At 40.1% G+C, this 20,462-nt stretch overlaps 1 protein-coding gene across 1 annotated transcript in view; it reads right to left on the bottom strand.

Annotated features, from left to right (window-relative positions):
* Positions 1–22: 22 nt before the first annotated feature.
* il16 (interleukin 16) overlaps positions 23–20,462 on the bottom strand; it is a 33,911-nt gene continuing 13,471 nt past the window's right edge. The window contains exons 5-22 of the mRNA XM_015343043.2: positions 18,859–19,002; positions 17,703–17,814; positions 17,346–17,503; positions 16,465–16,575; positions 15,607–15,721; positions 15,443–15,516; positions 15,114–15,330; positions 14,107–14,224; positions 13,891–14,023; positions 13,626–13,713; positions 12,742–13,409; positions 11,363–11,501; positions 9,725–10,895; positions 8,862–9,045; positions 7,514–7,615; positions 6,998–7,250; positions 6,269–6,394; positions 23–1,978 (exon numbers count right to left, since the gene is read on the bottom strand). Coding sequence (XP_015198529.1) covers positions 1,812–1,978; positions 6,269–6,394; positions 6,998–7,250; positions 7,514–7,615; positions 8,862–9,045; positions 9,725–10,895; positions 11,363–11,501; positions 12,742–13,409; positions 13,626–13,713; positions 13,891–14,023; positions 14,107–14,224; positions 15,114–15,330; positions 15,443–15,516; positions 15,607–15,721; positions 16,465–16,575; positions 17,346–17,503; positions 17,703–17,814; positions 18,859–19,002 — 4,080 coding nt within the window. The 3' untranslated portion in view covers positions 23–1,811. The remainder of the gene's footprint in view (positions 1,979–6,268; positions 6,395–6,997; positions 7,251–7,513; positions 7,616–8,861; positions 9,046–9,724; positions 10,896–11,362; positions 11,502–12,741; positions 13,410–13,625; positions 13,714–13,890; positions 14,024–14,106; positions 14,225–15,113; positions 15,331–15,442; positions 15,517–15,606; positions 15,722–16,464; positions 16,576–17,345; positions 17,504–17,702; positions 17,815–18,858; positions 19,003–20,462) is intronic.

The raw sequence follows: 20,462 nt of genomic DNA, 5'->3' as shown, positions 1-20,462 counted from the left end.
TTTCATTAATGGAAGAGGGGAATGACTGTTAAAGAGCAAGATTTATTAGATTAGTTATGAAACCCATGCACTGCTGAAGGAGTGGACAACATTTGTCCTTTTATTTTCCTTTCTTAAAACCGTGACTATGGAAGGTTGCTATTGAAATGTACAGAATAAAAGTTATTACGTTCCACAGAAGAGATACATCAAACACATTTGAAAAAAGTTGAGATGTTTATTCGTGAATACCCAATGCTGGGAGTTAAAAGAAATAATTAACTTAATGCAAAATCTTCTCTTTTTAGCCATATAAAATCTTTTTTTCATATACTTCATAAACTTTATTTATCTTTACAACAGAATAATTCTGTTTGTTTTTGCCAGAAGTGTCTGTTTCATACAGTATGTATGTATTGATATATGTGTAAGTATTGATACAGTTCTGCAAGTATTGTTTCTCGTACCATCAATCAGGATATACAGTCAAAAGGTCACAGAGACAGTCAATACTTCATTTCCAAACCAGACCTTCAAAAGCATTTAAAAGCTGAGCTAAACATTGAGCACCATTTAGATATGTAGCTATAAATGAGTTAGCAGTTTTACACTGTTCATTAAGAAACTTGTAAGTGTTGGACAAGCTGTTCTGTACACTGTTGTACTATCTTGACCTGTGACATTCTGGCGTTATTTATTTCTGGCTTTATTTCATTTTCAAAAATGCAGCATCAACTTGCAATCACAGAACTTCTTTTACATTCTGCTCCATCCCCTATTCTATGTAAACACTATTGTTTAAATTTTTTAATTCAAAGTACAGTACCTGCTCAAAAGTCCAACAGCGTTGGAAGTGATAAAGTACTTATGTTTGGTTTTTAAGACAATCATCTGCGCTCAGGTTAAGCTCTGTGACTTCAGGTTCAAGCCTGAGTCGTGTTACCAGTTGACTGTGACCATGATTCCCCAAGCTGCAGCACACAATTGGCTTAGCATGGAACTAGCTGGCCAGGTTATTGATTCTTAGCAGCTTGAAGTGCTGTCAAATGACAAACGTTCCTGTCTTCCCATCAGTGCCTAACCTTCATCACAAGGCTTTGGTGACTGTGACGTGTGATGACTGGCTCGCTACAAGGCTTTGGTGACTGTGACGTGTGATAACTGGCTCGCTACAAGGCTGTGGTGACTGACATGTGACAAGGAGTCTGTCCCCAAGCCCGCCACAGTGTGCGGTCAGAGGTGAAAACTGGCAATTCCAAAACTGGGTGAGATTAACAAAAATAATTGGCAATTCAAAATTTGTAAAAAATGTGTTTTGTACTTGCTGAGAGATAACATTTTCCCCACACAGAAAGTACATTGTTTTTGTGTTGATTTTTATCACATACTGTAGTTGGAAAATTAAAATAATGTTTTTTTTTCACTTTTCTTATGGGCTACATTTATTATGTACTGTATAGTATATTTATTCTGAGCAAATCTGAAAACTACTGTTTTTGAGCTTTTTGAAATATAGAGTTCTTTGTTGTTTCCCTGAATGAGAATATCTGTGTATGAAGCAGATATTATATATAGCAGATAAACAGATCAAGTGCAATGAAAAGAACTGCAGGCTGACCTCTCACACTATAAAACATTACTAGTCCTTCCTATTGGAGCTGCCTGTTTTGGTTTGCATTTAAAGAAGCTAAGGAGACTTTTTTCTCTATCATCTGATATGGATTCTTGTTACATTTTATGTTCTGGTATTGAAATATTTCTGTGCAATTGTGAAAAGGCGGAATTATAGTAGCTGTTCTTAAAGGGCTGATTTGTGGAGGAACATCCTTGTTTTATTCAGTATCTGCCTTCTTTCTTTTGATAACAACTTTAATAGGGCCCTCTGGCAGACCCTTAATGATAGTCCAGGCCTCAAACCGTGTGAGCCCTTGTAGGCTATTTTCTTGCACTTGCAGTAACTCATCACCTTGCTGGATCTCACCCTGTTCAGCTACCCCGCCTGCAGAGAGGAAAAGGGTTCACAGGTTAATGTGAAACTAAAGAGGTTAAATACTCAAAAACATCCAGGGCTGAAGTGATGTGGTCTTTCAATTTTTGTAACATCACAATATTTAACAAACCTGTCCCTTCTTATTCAAATGAGCAAACTCTCAATGGTGCTTTCTTAATATTGGCTGCAGCTGGATGCTATAAAAATTTGCTGGTACGATGGCCAAGCAAATAGATAGCATTCAGAACACAGTATAAGAAGCTCAGCACAACAAAGTTAAAAATTAAAACTTTTATCAGAGCAAACTTTACTGATCAGAAGGATCAAGCAGGAAATGAAAAAGTTTAAGAACTAAAAATAGTGCACTTTTTAGTGTCTTATGTATGTTAAAAAACTGTATTAATTACTTCGAAATGGTAAAATGAGTTTTAATTTTGCAAGGAGAACAAATATCAGATTGAACTTGAAAGTTAAGAAATCACATCTTGGTGAATTTTAATTGCACTAGTATGGATCATACTACCCATCTATGTTGTTATGATATTATGATGATATGTTGCTCTGTTGGCTATACTATTTTGTCATTAAGATCGGCATTGGAACACAACAGTTTAAGGAAGGGCTTTAGTTAAGATGAGCTCCCACTAGAGACCACTAGATGGCGTCTAATCTTTGTAAATACACTATATATGTAGGTGTTATTTTGGTAATTTGAGACTATACTGATTAAGGGTAGAATCTGTCACAAAACTCAGAAGTACTCTGGTTTGAAAATATACAAAGCTTCTAACCCAGATATTTTTTCCTTTTTTCTTTTTTTTTGTAAACTGCACTGTGGCCTTATACTAGTGCTATGGATAATTGATTTGGGAAGCCCTGAGCCCTTTCCACAAATATGGAAAGCTTCAGATAGAAAAAAAATGTGGTGGCATGCAATGTTCTGGGACAGGCATGATATCAATTATCAAGAGGGACTTGCAGTGGCTCTCACTATAGAGCGGACTTCAGCTGGACACTTGGGGATTGTGTGATTGGTGTGGTGATTCCACTCACCACTAGGGGGTGCTCTTTCTGAACCTAGACTGGTGTGGTGGTAGCTGTGAGAGGTCTGCTGATGAACCCTGCTATGCATGCCTTACTGCTCAAGGAAGTAAGGGGGGAAGGACCACAAGTAACCCACAGCCTTCTCAGGAGCCTCAGAGCAGAAGTACAGTCATCAAGGGACTTGAAGGAAATACAGAAAGGGCCCAAATCTCTGTGTGTCCTAGGAAACAGCTCAGCATAACTGTTCCATGAAACCAGAAACGAAAGAGAACAGGAATGGGAAAATTCCAGAGCCTGCGACTATTTGAGAAGTTGAGCAGAAGGAGGTGTTGAACATCCACGACCAGGAGTTCAAGGATCCATAGATCCACATGTGCTCCAGCTGCAGGGGCCAAATAACTGAATTCCAGCAGCTGGCCTAGGGCTCAGGAATAACTGAAACTGTGTCACAAGTGCACAAAACTCTCCTCAGAGCTGAAGAAGCAGAGTGATGCCCTGAAGGCTAAAGAACCTGGAGTCCAAAATGGCAACCTGTTATAAAGATCAGATAGCTGCAGTCGTGCCAGGTTGAACACAAACAGAACTTAAAGAAAATCTGGAAAAGTTGGACAATGAGCTGGAAAAGTCTCAGAGTTGCAGCAACAGCCTCTAGGTTCAGCTGGAAAAGGGCCAGAAAGAGCCAAAAAGAGATGGTCACTGGCTGACCAGTGCAGAGACAGAAGTGAAATAGGGGAAATGTTTTGAAAAGAGAATCCTTTTTACATTATCCTTGCTAGAAACCCAGACGTAGGAAAAGAGCAACCGGAGGAAGAAAGAGATGAAGCTGCCCTGGCCTGAACCTCCAGAGGAGGAAAAAGAAGAAAGTCTGTGGTTTTCCTGGCCTGAATTCCCAGAAGAGGCGGGGGACAACTGTCTACTGTTTCCATTATAGCTTGTAGGCCTTGAAGAGGTACTGTAGGAGTAATAGCTGGCCCTAAGTCTGCCAAAAGGATAAAAGAGGCCAGTGCGTCCATGACCTTTCCGTAAATACCAGAGGATACAGAGGGTGATGCCTGGGCAACAATGCTGCTATCACTGCAGCAGCCTCCATCCAAGGGGAAGGTTGTCACTGGGAAGTGCATTCCAATCCACACAGCCTCCAGGAAACAACAAAGGAAAATTGCTGGGCAGGGGACTTGTAGTCTCCATACATTTAACCTCATGGCGGAGGTTGCTAAACTCATGGGGGAACTGTTCCCCCCCAGCCTGCCTGTTGGCAGCAGGTTGACTGACTCTCTCTTCATTGGTTGTGGCAGACCAGCGAAGGGAAGGGCTGAAGTTGCAGCTGACCGCCACTAGAGGGTACTACACAACCTCTAATCTTGGTAAAGAGCTACACAGTGGATGTTAAATTACTGTAGGTAATTGATTAGAGTTGTGTTGAAGGCTGTTCATGCCCTCACACATGCATTAAGTTTGTATTTGATATTTAAAGGTGTAATAGTGGCGGTTATAGTTTTTTTTTTGTTTTCACAAGCAAAAGCATAAAATAAAAGCCTCATGTACTGACCAGTAGCTGGGACTATGGGTTTTTGTGTGTGCAGACTCTTATTACCATCCAAGTTAAAGGAAGGGTCTGTCACAGTCATTTTACTTTAAGGCAAGATGTGCCTGAAGACTGGAGGTCAAAAATTCATCACACAGGACAGACCCCACACACAAATTGTGCTCGAACAGGATGACCATCTTTACCTGTCACATTTCCAAATGTGTCGATTAAGCAAGTTACATCCTATAAATATTTAGGAATATGCACACTCACTTGTTCTACATGAAGAATATCGGCTCATGCCTTCAGACATTTTAATATAGACTAAAGAAAATCAGAAATTCTTTTATCCCAGTCAATCCAATTACTCAGTAAATGAATTCACAATAAAAGAATAATGGTTTATAGGCAAGTGCAATCAGTGGATTGTGTGCAAAAGTGGAGGTAATGTGTCATTATATGCACTTACTGTACTGTAAGTGTGCATGAAGTGCATTTACAGGGTTGTGGTGAAATTGTGTGGGTTCCTGTTGGAGTGGTGTTAGATGAATGAATGGGTGATGTCTGTTATATATTGGTAATGTAATGTACAATGTTTGCCTGTAGTTATTGTATGTTTTGCAAGTTTTTCGTGTGTAAAACATAGCTGTTTTGATGCAAGACACATTCCTGAGAAATGAGACAATAAAGTATTATCACATTGTAGCAGCATAGGTTCAGATGTCTGGAGTCTGTGCTTGGCTTTGGTGCCTTCCTTCATTCTAAAAGTGGCACAAGGTACTTAGCCAAAGCTATGCCAATAGTTATTCTCTTGCATTATATGACAATAATAATTATTACTAGTAATGATAGAAATAGAAACGTAAGTAAGAAAGGCTTAACCTGCACATTAGTCCAGTGGATCCCAGCCCTAGTCCTAGAGGGATAATGCTTTCTGATTTTCATTCCACCTGAGCTATACATCTACAGAGCTAATTGCTGACTTAATTGAATTGCTTGCTTGTTTTAACTTTGTTTAGCTTGTTTCTTCAGTCATTAACAAGTGACAAAACACTCCTGCTTCAAGAGTACCATTTCTCACTACTTCAGTTCACAGATATGTATGCAGCTTTACCTCAACTTGCTTGCCATGATTTCTGACTTTAAAGCTCTTAATAATCGACCACTTTATGATAAATATGCACAGATGGGAATGACCCTGTATCAGATACTTTCACTATGAGTCCTTTTTCCTTCTGCAGAGCTCCAGTTGGTGACATTTCAGGAAATGCACACAAATGTGGGCAGTTCTGAACCTCTTAGAGTGGTACATCCCAATCACAATTACAATTGACCTTTTAAAATCAGAAAGCAAATTCAGGAACAGGGTTGGGATCTGCTGCAATGGAATAAAAAATAGACAAACATCCTCTCTGCACTGAGATGGTGTGAAGAAACTTGGAATGCTTTAGTTAAAAACAAACTACTTGCTGTTTAATCAGCAATGATGTCCGATATGTTTATGAATTACTATAACATGTTATTAGCATTCTGATTCAGATTTAATGTCATCCTACAGTATAGACAGAGAGAGAAGGGATTACTGTACTGTACAGTATATGCCATAATAGCTTAAATTATGTGGTCCTTTCCTAGGGTACTCTTCTGACATTTAAACATTATTTTTATACATTGACACCATTGCAATTCCAGGTCTTTTTTCAAGAATCATTACTTAAACAGTTTACCTTTAAAAATCCTGTTGATGACGAGCGGTTTGTCTCCATGAATGGAGCCTTTTCCTCCCTCCAGACTGAAGCCCACCCCTGCTGCGTTTTTCTCCAGTGTTACAGTCAGAATTTCCCCAGGCTCGTCTGCCAATGACAGCAGAAAAGGAATGATTGAATTATCTTTTTTTAGGTTTGAGCTTTGACTATTTTAGATGATGCTTGGCCAAACCTGGAGGGTTTTGATTCCAAAAACAAATGTGTGCAATACTCACACTTCCTCTGCTTTATTTAAAACTTTTTTTGCCTTGGTTAGTTTAGTAGTGGATTCTGTGCATGTCAAGAAAGAATTTCCTTCATAGACATAAAGCAAAACTGTATTGGAATTAAGACATGTTCGTTGCTGCACCGTTATGACTTTTTAGAGACTAAGACTTCTAAGTTACTAGAATGTACTATGACATGCAAAATTTAAAACATCAGAACAAATCTGCAGTTTTAATGATTGTTTGACTGGCAGATTGTTTTACTGAATTTCTCTACCTCTCAGTGTTTCAGGGATATTGATTGGGTCACCATGTACTTAAACCTCCACCTTATTGGGGCATTCCACTATGAAATCAGTGGAAAAAGGACTTTTAGATCTTGCAGTTTTGTCTTTTGCTCATTTTCTCCCTTTACATGGAGCTTGTGTTAGCAATGTGTGGTCAAATTCAAGACATGACAGTGCTTCTCCCTAGAAAAAAGTACCCGTCTCGTTCTGACGCTCTGCACTGCTGGCAGCTGCACTGCAGTCACTGGTCTCAGAGGCACTTTTCTCGTTTTCCTTTGATTTGCAAACCACAACGACTGCCTGCTTCATCATCCTGGCCTGGCGGAGGACAGCTGTTGCGTCGCTGTGTGTCACGTCTTTAAGGGTCTGCCCGTTTATGGAGAGCACCTCGTCTCCTTTCTGAATGGTTCCTTCTTGTGCTGCCAGCCCATTGGGAAACACTCTGTGCACCTAGTGTAACACAAGGACGAAGAGGCATTGATATTCATTTTAAATAATGTCCTCGTTTCTATTTACTCAAATTCATTTAATAACAGAAACCAAGCTGCAACCATAAATGACCCTAATCACAGTAATTGCTAACTGTAATTACTAATTGCAGTAAGTGTAATTAACAATGTTTTCTTTGACATTTCACAGGAAACAGTGTTTCAAATTGCAGTAATATTCCAAAACCCTGAGAGGAAGTAGAAACCGGAGCAGAAGTTACTCACTGTGGTCATTTTGTTTTCAAGGTCTATTCCTCCTGCAATGCTGAACCCCAGGCCAGCTCCTTCTTCTTTATGTAATATTACAACATGGATATCTTCAAATTGCTAAAAAAAGCAAAATTGTTCAAGATTTGCATTTCACTTTTAGAACTATGAAGTCCGTGGTTCATTTATACATCATTAGAAGAGTCTCATTACAGGCATGTTGTCAGAAAAGACTCAAACTATTCAGGTTTAAGACTAAATTGAGTTTTAAATGCATCATCTTACATAATAGGATAAAAAAATATTACATATTTCATACTTCAAAACTTTACTCCCTTGACGGATTCCATCATAACTTCAAAAAAGCTTAAAGTATACTGTAGTTTTGGATGAAAGCATCAGGAAAGTGAATAAATCACATACTACTGTGTTACAGAAATGTTCTGGTGTCATTGAATGAATGCACTACCGATATTATCTAAATAATCTTCAGCTGTATAATTGGATGAATCTTGCACCAGGTTTACACAGCAAGTTTGTTGCACCAGTGTTTTTATCTTTCTGTCATTGTTACAACACAATTTGGTTTAGATCTTCTTTACATAAAGAGTTGTGGGAGAATGAAACAAGCCACGTTGTTGAGGCTGATACCTGGGCTTCTCCCAAGAAAAGGATGCATAAGATTCTTGGATCATTTAGCTCACTAACTTCCGAATGGGCTAGATGAATAGTTTTCTCTTATTTGTAACTTTTTTTTATCTTCTTAATATGCAGCAGCTGTTACTTTTACCAATTCCAGATGCCTCTTTATCTGTGTTAAATAACAAAGATTTAAATGGCATTCCAGTACTCAGCTTTTCTTGTGTCTCTACAATCTCATGTCAGATTCTACTGCTGTTAAAGGACATCCTTCTTTTTTATTTTGGAAACATGGACATAAAGAAGAGAAGGTATTTGTCAATTCTGCATGAAAGGTGGGTGGATTTTTATTAGATCAGGAAAGGTTGGGGCATTCTCTTGGCAAGGGCAGAGAAAGGTAGAGAAGCTGGCCACAGGTGAGTGTCACAAATCTACAAATAATTTCTAATGGAAGAGGATCTATAATAAAACTTAACATAATATAATGTAAAAGCATAAGATTTTATATTGAAATACCTGAGAGCTTTTCACACAACCTTATTTTATGGTTTACCTGCTCACTCACATATCTATGTTATTGCAGCTATGACAACTATGTAGTTAATAATCCTAAATACTTAAGTTAATGATTGTAAATACTTCAACCAGTGAAACAGACATAAATAAAGTCAGATTCAGGGTTAGGGACAAACAGACAGCATGAGCATTGGTGCTCCATCATGCTTACTTTCAAGGTTTCTTCATCCAGAGCTTTCACTTCCTCAATCATCTTTTCTATCTCCTCAGGTGGGATGATGGAGATGACTGACTGGGCAGAGGCAGAGGAGGTCATAGATGAGGACAGCTCTCTCTTCCCTTCCTCCTTCTTCTCCTCCACTATTCCAATTGTGCATTCTCTCAGCTCAGCCAGGCTGACAAGCAGAAGAACCTTTATTCAAACTTAGTCTGAGCCATGGAAATACTTCACTCTCATTTTTCACAAAAAGGCCATGCTTGCATTTAAAAAAAAATCACTTCCTGATTCATTTGTGAATGTCTTGGCATCTTGACTTTCTCTTTAAAAATCTCTTACCTAAATAGTAAGTAGGTTTTGTTGCACATCTTTTAAAAACATTTATTACTGTATCTGTTTTGCTGTATATACAGCATCCACCTTTAATGTAACTGGAAATGTTTTAGTCTTTCAGTAACAGCAACTGTTTTCGGTCTGTTTCCTCTTTCAAAACAGGAACTACTGTAGATTCATCTTACTGCTTATCGTGTGAAATCTAAAGGGGTTAAGTTTCAGTGCATTTCACAAAGATCTTTCCTCCATTTTCTGTACAGTGATTGTCAGGTATGCTTCTGTTTTTATTTTTACCATTTGGTTTGCATTAATTCCTGTTAATCATCACTTAGTTTACAACAACTCCAATCACAAACCTCAAATCCAGTACCTGATAGAAAAGTTTTGTTCAATAGTGACTTTTTACTGTTGTCAAATGGAAAACCCACCATTTGCAGTTTCTAATTGGCAGGTGGGATGGGTATTATTTTATTCTGTTCTAATCAGTGGCATAGGTTTTTTTTTTTTAAAAGGAGTCCACCCACCTGACAGAAAATCCCTTTTCATGATGGCTGTTGTCACCAGTGGTAGACGGGGGGTCCTTGTCTGCCCCCCCATCCTCTTCTGGCCCGGGGTTCCATGGATTGCTGGGCCAGGTGCAGGGGGATTGAGGAAGGGAGCGCATTGACCTCATCAATGCGTTTGACACCTGGTTGCTGAAGGACAGAATTTTACCCAGGCTCTCTCCATCAAACACCTTCAGGACAGAGGGCTCAGGAGGCTGGGATGCAGAGACTGGGAGGCTCCTGGTTCTCAGGCTGGGTGCCTTCTGCAATTCATTTTCATCTTCCATCTGAGGTGTTTTCTCTGATGTGATTCCCTTTGTACTACTGCATCTTCTGGGGCTTGGAAAGGAATAGGATTCTGAAAGAGAAGATGATACCTCTGGCTCTGCCAGGACCACAGGGGCATCTTCAACTGGTTTGCTGTCTATTGAGATGATTGCGGGTTTATTTATCGTGCATGATTCAGTGATAACAGCTGAAAATGTGATCCCTTCACTGGGGAGCTGCTCAGTCGTGGGCTCAGGACTCTTGCTGTTATCAGGTGGTTTGGCTTCTGTAGCTTTGCTGCTCATGTGACTATCAGTTTTGATAGAACAAGCTGTGTCATTTCTGCTTGGGGTTTTTTCCATGACAGGCAATGATGAAGATGAGCCCAGCCTCCTTGCCCCCCTCTCTGGCGACTCGGGGCTGGACAAAGTTTCAAATGAATGCAATTTTTCTTTGAAAGATAGGTTTGTCTTAGCTGAGGTAGCTCTTAAACTCACTCCAAAGGTTTTGCCCACATCAGAGCTCTTGTGATCTACAGGTTTGATGGGTTCAGACAATCTCCCACTCTTCATGCCTCTCAGGCTCTGCCGAGCCCACACTGGCTTTGGGGCCACTGGAGGCCCTTTCTTCAAATTTGGAGATTCTTCTAACTTGGTCGTGTTTAAGGCTGGAGCTGTGCTGCCAGCTTCCGATGCATCTTTCTCTTGTGAAATGGAAGAGCCATTCAGATCGGCCTGTCCATTCTCTTGACTCATGATGACAGAACTTAGTTGGCCCTCAATACTATCTGAAATCCTTACCCAGGGATCCTGTGTTTGATCGAGAAAGAGATCCACATGGGCCTGTCTTCTCAGTGTCGGCCTTTTACCTTGTGCACAGTCCTCTGGGTTAAAAAAGCAAGATGATCAATTAATTTCCCATACTTTTTTATTCATAGGTGACAATTTATTGATTTTCAAGGTTTTTTTAAAGTACAAAAGAAATTTGTTCTTTATGTTGTCTGTGAAAATTAAGTCAAACTCATCTGAATATGAATACAATAGATGCACAGTTCTGAAAACAATGCAAAGATAAGAAGTAAATTAAAAGTGACACGTAGCTGCAAGCTTTCTAAACTGTTTCAGACATAAAGACAATAAAAGCATTTTTTAAAAAACATCTGGAATATGAGCAATTATTTTTTAAATATGTTTTTAATCAGAAATACACACATACCATCCTCATACTCTTGATTGTCTGAAATGGCAGCAAAGATGATTAATCAATTAAAATGCAATGTGAGTTGTACGTTGTTGCTGTACTTCAGTACACGTTTCTTTATCGTTTAATTTGTAAAAAAAATGTTAGTACCTTGATATTTTCCTGCTTGTCTCGAACAGTATTCTGTCGTGCTGGAGACAGGTCTACAGTCACCGGGAGCCGCAGCCGTTGCAGTGACAGTGTCGGTCTGAACAACTGTAGTTCCTTTAGCCAGCTCGCTCCCTGCTTCCTGTGACACAAACAGGAAATAAGTTATTTTGCAGCTCTTTTACAGAGACCTTGAAAGGTATAGTAATGCATTCGTTTTCAATCTGGCATGCAATACTGATGCAGAACAAAAATCATATTGGTTTCCTTATGATTTAAATTCTTGCAGGCATAAGTAAATGTCATGCCAAGCATGCAATGACTTAAGACAGTATGAAGAACATACACATTTTCAATACACGAATTACCATTGACCAATTCTGTGACTTGCATAATAACAAGCAGACTGAAAGGTTGAAAGATCTCAGTATTTCCGGGGGTATCACTGAGACTGCATTTCAATGGAGGAAATTTTTAAATCAATCATGCTATTGCTACTTCATTTGTATGAAACATTAGAATGTCGATATATTGTTTTAAAGTCATAGTTTGGCACTTTGAATTGTGAAAAAAAGTATTTGGTTAAAATATGGTTAATAAGAGTAAAATTAAAGATATTAATATACAGGAGGTCTGAACTTTTATAATAAAATTTTCAGTTACGAATTATGTTCCAGTCCAGTGTTGCCCCCAAGGCCCAGGTGCACACATTAACCCAAGAGTAAGAAGCCAACGTACATTTTTAAACAGTAAATCAGGAATCTTTTTCAAAGCCATGTATAAACTGCAAAACAACTAAAAGCACATACAGAAATATTACACATGATTTAAAGCTTTTGAGACAAACTTTACTATTTATTGTGCCTTTTTAATGGTACTTTTAGTTAGGTTTTGTAAGAACAGCACATTCTTTTGAAAGGAGTTTGTATTGCGTGGCTGTTGTCAAACTCATGGTTTTACTTCTGCTCTAACCACAGCAGAAACCACCCACAGACATGCTGTGACAGGATCTGACTGTGGTTTCCAGGGGTGCTGAGGAAATAACTTTTTCAGCACCCATGCAAAGAAGTGCAAATAAGCCAAATTCATTACTATAAAGAGAAAGAAAAGCACTCTACTGGCACTTTCAGCAGGTCTCTAAGAAAACGTCCATTATCAGTGGTAAGCAGGCATATTTGAGATGGTGATGTGACCTGTCAAAATATAATCTCATGTCTACTTTAGTTTTGCCTGATATGATACAGAAAATATAGGTAAGTTATTAACTTACAAACTTAGAAACATATGCAAATTCTAGTTAAATACTTTTGAAAAGGGTGTCATTTCTACCCAGAAAAGGTAAGCAGATGGTCATGTGTGCCCGTAAATGTGGCGAGTCCTACCTGACAGTTGATATAAGAAGGGTGCCAGCCATCATCTTTGACAGGCGAATCTTTGCTGTCTCCTGCAGGGCCATAGAAATGCTCTTCATGTGAAATATCTGATTGTTTAAAGTACCTTCTGGGTGGGGGAGGTGGTTTGGGTTTGGAGACTTTCGTGTGTTTGGTGCTGAGGTCTGCAGCTTGTTGGCTACAGCCTTTAGCGTCACACCTGTTAGGAGCATTGTCTTTATCGTTGTGATGTGGAGGTGACATTCTCTCTGGCCAGGCCACAGAACCAGGAGCAGCATCATGGGATGTTCCAGTGGGAATGTCCAAACTGTGTACATCAGAGGTTGCCATGCTAACATCCAGACTGTGCACCCGAGAGGTCGGCATGGGAACGTCCACACTGTGCCCCCTAGAGGTTGGCATGGGAACGTCCACACTGTGCCCCCTAGAGGTTGGCATGGGAACGTCCACACTGTGCACCCGAGACTTCAGGTCGGCGTGTTGATGTGTGTGGGAGGAGCTGCCACTGCTGCAGAAGGAGCAGTGGTTGTAACTGCTGTCGCTGCAGGATCGAGTCATCACCTTCTGGACTCGCCTGTTATTTAAATGACTGAAGCTTCTCTCAAGGCATTTGTCACATTTCTGCTTTCCGTGATAGCAGGGATCCATTTTCTTTAATCCTAGGAAAGCATGAAACATGTGAAAAAGAAAATATAGGTCTGATATGTAAAATCTCTATATTTTAAATTTTATATTAGATTTTGTCTAATGTGACAGGCTAAAACTGGTGAATCTTAGTACTCTTGAACAGTGAAGACCAGATTGAAGTCGTCAAAATCCTCAAAAGCTTTGATAAAGTCAGCTCACTGGACTTCTTTGGAACAGTGAAACTCTACCTTCCATGCTCCACTGACTTCGGTCTTTTTTCAACTTGCTGTTCTCCACAGCCTGTGCAATGGCATCCTTGAGCTGCTGCTCAGAAACCTAGAGAGTGCAGAGGGATCATCTGGTCATTTTATCACGATTTTTACCAAGTTATCAAATGTGTTATGGTGGGAATTGAGCTGTAGTGCAGTTTATAATGTAATAGTCTTAGCTTCCTGTCGCAGTTACTTAGAAGCAGAAAGGAAAGTGTGCTGACATCAGATTTGTCCTGCGCACCTTAGGGTCAGGGTGTCGGCTGATGATGACCTGGACTGGTCCAGGACTGCACTGACTCAACACAGTGTACACTTCGTTCAGGGTCATGTTGTACACCACCGTCTCATTGATCTCTATGATTTCATCACCACATCTGTCAAAAGAGCACAGGTTCAGAGATGCAGACAGTTAAGAGACAGGAGGTGCCCAAGAAAAGGCAGTCGTGAACACCCTTACCTCAGTCGGCTGTCCATGTGCGCCACCGAGCCAGGAGACAGCGTGTGGATGTAAATGCCTGGACAGCCTTCACTGGAGGGCACACAGCACAGTCCGATCCCCAGGCCCACTCCCACCTCTACAGGCAGCACAAAGAGCAGCAGAGACAGGGCAGGACATCCACCTTTGAGCTGCGTTCAGTTCTACGTTAACTCTTTTCTGTCTTCCTCAACAAGCTTATTGAAGCCTCATACTAATATTCATAAGCCATGAATTATAAATTTGAACATTGTGTTCACTGAAAGTTAACAGTTAATTTACATATAGCCAAACATAATTGTTACAAATCCAATGAAACTCATGGTTGTAAGAATCATTTTTTTCCGGTGTTCATCCACACCTATCAGTGTTATAACAGCGTTCTTTTATAATTCCCTGCATTTGACATTTGTAACATTAATCCTGAAGGATCTGAAAGCACTTCCCATAAAGAAGTGGTCTCTTCATCCACCACAGAAGCGCAGCCCTGCTTGGGTGACAGGGCAGCCATTCAGCACCAGCAGCCCCACTGCACAGCAGAGAGAAACTGCCTCACCAGCTGAATCAAGGGGGAGGTTTAAGGAAGCCAAACTGTGGAAGCCCAGAGTGGAATGTTAGCCAGGACAGGGTTTAACACCTCTACCGTTACAAACAGTGGCATGGGTTTTGTAATGGTATTAAGAAGTCAGGACCTTCACTTAATGTCTTATCCGAAGGCCAGCACAGTGTCCCCAGTCACCATCCGCAAGTTTCTTGATTTCACTGTGCCTTTCTACAGTTTTCTGAGCTTTTGCCATTGTATATACAGCATTTAATTTCAATAAGGGTGACTGAGAGCACAACTAGATACCAAATTTGCGTGCTGTAAATATACTAGTTAATGGCTCTCTTGGTTTGAGTTGGCATTAAGATTCTGTTCAGGCTGTTTCACATCCAGGCTTAGGTTTGAAGAATAAGGTCCAAGTCCAAGCAACAGTATTTTGTCTCACCTTTGTGCAAAGTGATCTCCATCATGATTCTGTCCTTGGGTTTGACCGGGTGGGCAAGGAAGCTGTAGTCTGTGATGTCTGTGCTTCCTCTGCTGATACAGGCACTGGAGCTGAGGGACCGTGAGCGACACAGGTGGGGCACTACCCCAGAGCTGGGCACTGCCCCCACTCGCAGGCTGGTCCGCACCACCAATGTAAGCAGGCCCTTCCTGATTTGCTTTAGATGGGGACAAATAAGACTCATGATAGTCAACACAACCTGAGATGGAACTATAAAAAATACACTAACATAAGAGTTTGGGGCTTTAGATTATTTCACAGGAACTCACTTTAAATTTCAGTAGTGCATCTTCATGAGTCAAACCATGTAGGGACTCTCCATTTAGCTCCAATATTTCATCGCCTGTGAGACACCATACACTAGGGGTTATAAATGCTTGTCAGAAACTACAGCACTGCTGTGGGAACAATAGTATCAAACTGGAATGTCTACCTTCTCGTAGTCTCCCATCAGCTGCTGCTGCTCCACCAGGAAAAATAGTCTTGACATAGATTCCCATAGGCCCATACATGCTGTCCTTTCCGCCAACAATACTGAAACCTAAACCCTGAGATGTTAGAGAGAGTAGTTAGTCCATAGTGACACCCGATGTAAAACAGTAATACTGGCTGTACTTAAAGGAATGTGTAACCTCAAAGCGGTTAATAATTAGGCTTGGCTAGGGTAAAGCAAAGCTTTCATTTTAATTTCAGAATTGAAATTATTCTTTGCCCTTTAAATTCTATGTAGAATTGTTCTTTCACAGCATATCGATTAACAGTAAAAGTAAAGAACTAGCTTTTCTGTTTTGGGATGTACACCAAGAAATATGTGATCATATCTAGTTTTTGTACACTACAATTATGCTACATAAAGGATGAATTACTAAGAAATTAAGTAGTGTAGCATGCTAAAGTATTACAGTTTTCACTTCACATCATTTAAAATAACCGCTTATCCAGTTCAGAATCATGTAGGGTACAAGGCGAGATTCACCCGGGATGGGATGCCAATCTGTCACAGGGCACACACAGACACATTCACACCAGGGCCAGTTTTTACAGAAGCCAATTAACCTATCAGGATATCTTTGGACTGTGGGAGGAAACCTGGGGATACAGAGGAAACTTATGTGAACATGAGGAGAATGCACTAACTCCACACAGATAATACCCCAGGAATTGACCTCAGGGCTCCAGCATAGCAAGACAGCAATGCTAAACACTGTACCACTGCACTTCCCCAGTTACAAACTTGTACAATGTTAAGTGTGTTGATTGAGAAACTCTTGTTTTTACAGACAAAAGATACCTTGCCCTGCCCCTTCATCAGCACAATATTGCAGATAACAAAGGCTTGTGTGGAGCTGGTTGAGTTCACCAAGTGTGCCGAACTTAGTGAGCGAGATGGCCTGGGAACAACCTGCAGGGTAAATCATTTTAAAAAGAATAAATCTTTTCCATAGAAACACATTATAGTATACATCAGAAACATGTTTTTCTCACATTTCAGCTGACTGACCTGAAATTAAGCTGTACAGAACTGTCTGACCTGCTGTACCCATGTACACAATTAAGGTATTCATTTGTGCTCTTACGTTTGGGACGTCTTAATATTTGGGTGTCACCATAGAAGAAGATAATACTTCTTTTAATTCTCAATAATACATTTCTTGGTTATTTTGTATTTCTTCAGAACTGTGTTTCCAGTGATAAAATATTAATTGTCATATAAGGTCATTTCACAAGGCACACAGCTTTATGACAACCTATGAAGACAAAAGGTTATAGATGATATCAACATCTGTACTTATGCAAAAAGTACACCTCGCAAATATTTACATATAAAAAGTACAAGGAATAAGTCTGTTAGTAATCAAACCGTAACTTTCAGCAGCACTGTAAACCTGCAAAGGCAAAGGAATGTTGAAGACGATGAGGAACACCTGTTTCTCCCATTTTAGTCACATTATTAAATCTAGATTATTAACTTGGACATTTTGGACAGAAATAAAAGGTGCCACGCCTTAGGCTCGACGGTCAAAATGTTGTGTTTCTTTTCCTCTCTTTTCAGCATGGAATAAACCTTTACTTGTTACTTTGCAGCCTACGCACACTGATGCAGCTCCATACTCAAACCTATTCTAAGCGTCTACATTTTGGTTGGTTCCTAAAGGATATATAGGTTCTTACCTGTGCTATTCCATTCGTAAACTCCAGCTGTTGGGAGAGAGACTTCCTGTTTCCATAGAAACCTGGATTTCCATCAGTTTGGTTATTATTGGTTTGGTACACCTCAGGAGTTTTAATAATGAGAGCATCCAAATCCCCAATCCAGTATGGATTGACACCTAGAATTATCGAGTATCAAGTCAATGACGAGCCATTGTTCCACGACATTCACTTGCACGTTTCTTTAGCTTTAATTTGCATCAGTGAAGGAAAAGACAGTTTGTGATCTCCTGTTTGGGACCACAGAGCAGCAATTAAAGCAGCCCACCCTCTCACCAAACAAAATCTGCCCAGTTTTCCTTTCCTCTGTTAACTTACTTGTGGAATTGCTCCGAGTCCTTATACAGGACATCTTGCTTTGAGAAACTTGGTCTGTCTTGTCTCCCTCCCAGGTGCCTGTTCCATCTCCCATCATCTCTAGGATGGGCTCCTGTCAAGCAGAATGCATAGAACCAGGCCACAGCAGTCGGTTTGTCATTTCTGGGAGGACTATAACTAAAACAAAGTGTGAATTTCATAGAATGCAAGCATGGCCTGCCTGAATCCTAACAAAGGTCTATTATTATCTGCCCTCCTTCTTTAATAATAATTATTATAATAATTGCTTACACTTATATAGCGCTTTTCTGGACATTCCACTTAAAGTGCTTTACAGGTAATGGGGACTCCCCTCCACCACCAATGTGCAGCATCCACCTGGATGAAGCAATGGGAGCCATATTGCACCAGAACGCTCACCACACATCAGCTATTAGTGGGAAGGAGAACAGAGTAATGAAGCCAATTCATAGATGAGGATTATTAGGAGGCCATATTTGGTAAGGTCCAATGGGAAATTTGGCCAGGACACCGGGGTAACACCCCTACTCTTTTCGAGAAACACCCTGGGGTTTTTAATGACCACAGAGAGTCAGGACCTCAGTTTTACATCTCATCCGAAGGACAGCGCCTTTTTACAATATAGTGTCCCCGTCACTATACTGTTGCATTAGGACCCACAGTGACTGCAGGGTGAGTGTCCCCTACTGGTCCCACTTACACCTCTTCCAGCAGCAACCTTGTTAATTCATGCTGTGAATGTCTGTCCCCCAAGTTCTGGTATTTGTATATTGAGACAAAACCATTTTTCATGACTTTACCCAAGTCATATCTTGAAAATTACAGCTATTTACTATAAGTATAGAAATTGGATTATTTTTTATTTAGGTATTTTGTAATTTTCTGGAAAGTCCTGCTTCGTCCTTCCACAATAGATAATATAGATGATATTTAATAGATGATACATATTAGATGATATTTAAGACTCAATAAGGTCGCTGCCTCTTTCTTTTTCAATCACCTTATGTTATATTTTTGATTGTACTCTGATTTGATTCAAAACTTGCACGTTCATCTTGCTGCTACAAAACTAGTGTAGCTCTTGGCAAGTCTCCTTCCTGTTTCTCATCAGCACTGTGAAGGGAGCAGCAGTCACCTGGGAGCAGCCGTTTTTGCCTGTGTGTGTCTTGGTAAGGTGGTAACTCAGTGGTTGGAGGTTGTCTCTGTCAGCAGCAGGCAATGCCAGGGTGGGCGAGCAGTGAGTTTGTGCTGGGCTTTTCTTTGAACCTGTAAGGGAATCCTGCAAATACAAACAGCTAAGTGAATCCAGTTACATCTGGCAATCTTTCCAGTGAAACAACACAAAATTATGATTTGTTGGTTCTTAAACTTGATTAATTGATCAAAATATAAATTTAGATCCTAAAATATGAACTCATATATAGATGAATTGAAGTTTAAACAAAATAAGTTACACCTCTAAGGTATAGAAGAAAAACTGAAAATGTCTGTGTTTCTACTGAAAAACAATCTCAAATGTAGAGATATACTGTAGCAGTATGTTTTTTACAGATTAGTTTAAATAAAACCAAATGAATCAACATACAGTGCCCTCCAAAAGTATTGGGACAGCAAGGTCAACATTGTTATTTTTTACTTCACAATAAAGGGATTTGCTTTGTTATTCATGAATATTCTTGAAGGATCATGTTATTCTGATCATGATTTGAGATACTTTATGAAGGTCTTTGCTGTAGCCACCTAGACATATCTTGGCTATTCTTGGGTGTTCTGTTTTCTTTTTTCTACAGCTCAGCTGGGTTGAAATCTGGAGACTGACTTGGCCAGACTAAGATCTCCTGATGAAGCCCTCTGTTTCATTGGCAGTATGTTTTGTGTCATTTTCATGCTGCTAGGTGAAAAGCCATCCAATAAATATGGAAACATTTTCCTCTACATAAGCAGACAAAATATTTCAGTAAACATCAGTATTCATTCTTCTCCTGCCATCATTAGTTAAATCTTTAATAAAGATGAGTGAGTCAGTTCCAGGGGAGGTTACGCATGCCCAAGCCATGACACTATCTCTACCATGTTTAAAACATTTTCTTGTGTCGCAAAAACTTACAATCTGCTGGTACTCTTGCAGACTAAGGCACCTATCAAATTTAAAAGGAATTAGGACTCTTCTAAGCACACACACTGTCAAAATGTTCAGAGGCCCCAGCGCAACCACAAATCAGCATAAGCCAGGTATTGCGTAATCTCCATTTTTATTCCTTCAGCGACTGCAATAAAGTAATTATCCCGTAATCACTACTCATAAAAGGAACCAAACATAAAAATCACACAAAAGTCCTAAGAAACCAGAAGAAAATCCCAAGGAGTGTCATTTGCAGTGTTGCACAGTCCTCTCTGTTCCTTGCAATGTTCCAAAAAAAGTCATCCTCTAATCGAAAGCACAAAAACCCCTGTGCCACGATTCTCTCCCATGCTGACAACTCTATATTCTCCATGAGCACTCACTCATGTCAATCTCAGGCCTAGGCCACCACAGACCAGCACAATACGCTAGCACAAGTAGGTCCCATAATTGAGTTGTAATTCCATGTGCCTCTGCTGACTGGGTTCTTTATATCCTCTTTCTGAGCAGAACCTCAGAATAGAATGAGGGGCAGGAGTGGCGTGTTGATCATGAGGGGCAGGAATGTATCAAGAACGGAGGGTTACTTGAGGAACCGACAGCACGCAGATTGCCTG

This window comes from Lepisosteus oculatus, chromosome 5 (genome assembly GCF_040954835.1).
Source record: "Lepisosteus oculatus isolate fLepOcu1 chromosome 5, fLepOcu1.hap2, whole genome shotgun sequence".
Taxonomy (NCBI): domain Eukaryota; kingdom Metazoa; phylum Chordata; class Actinopteri; order Semionotiformes; family Lepisosteidae; genus Lepisosteus; species Lepisosteus oculatus.
This window is presented reverse-complemented; position numbering and strand designations above follow the sequence as displayed.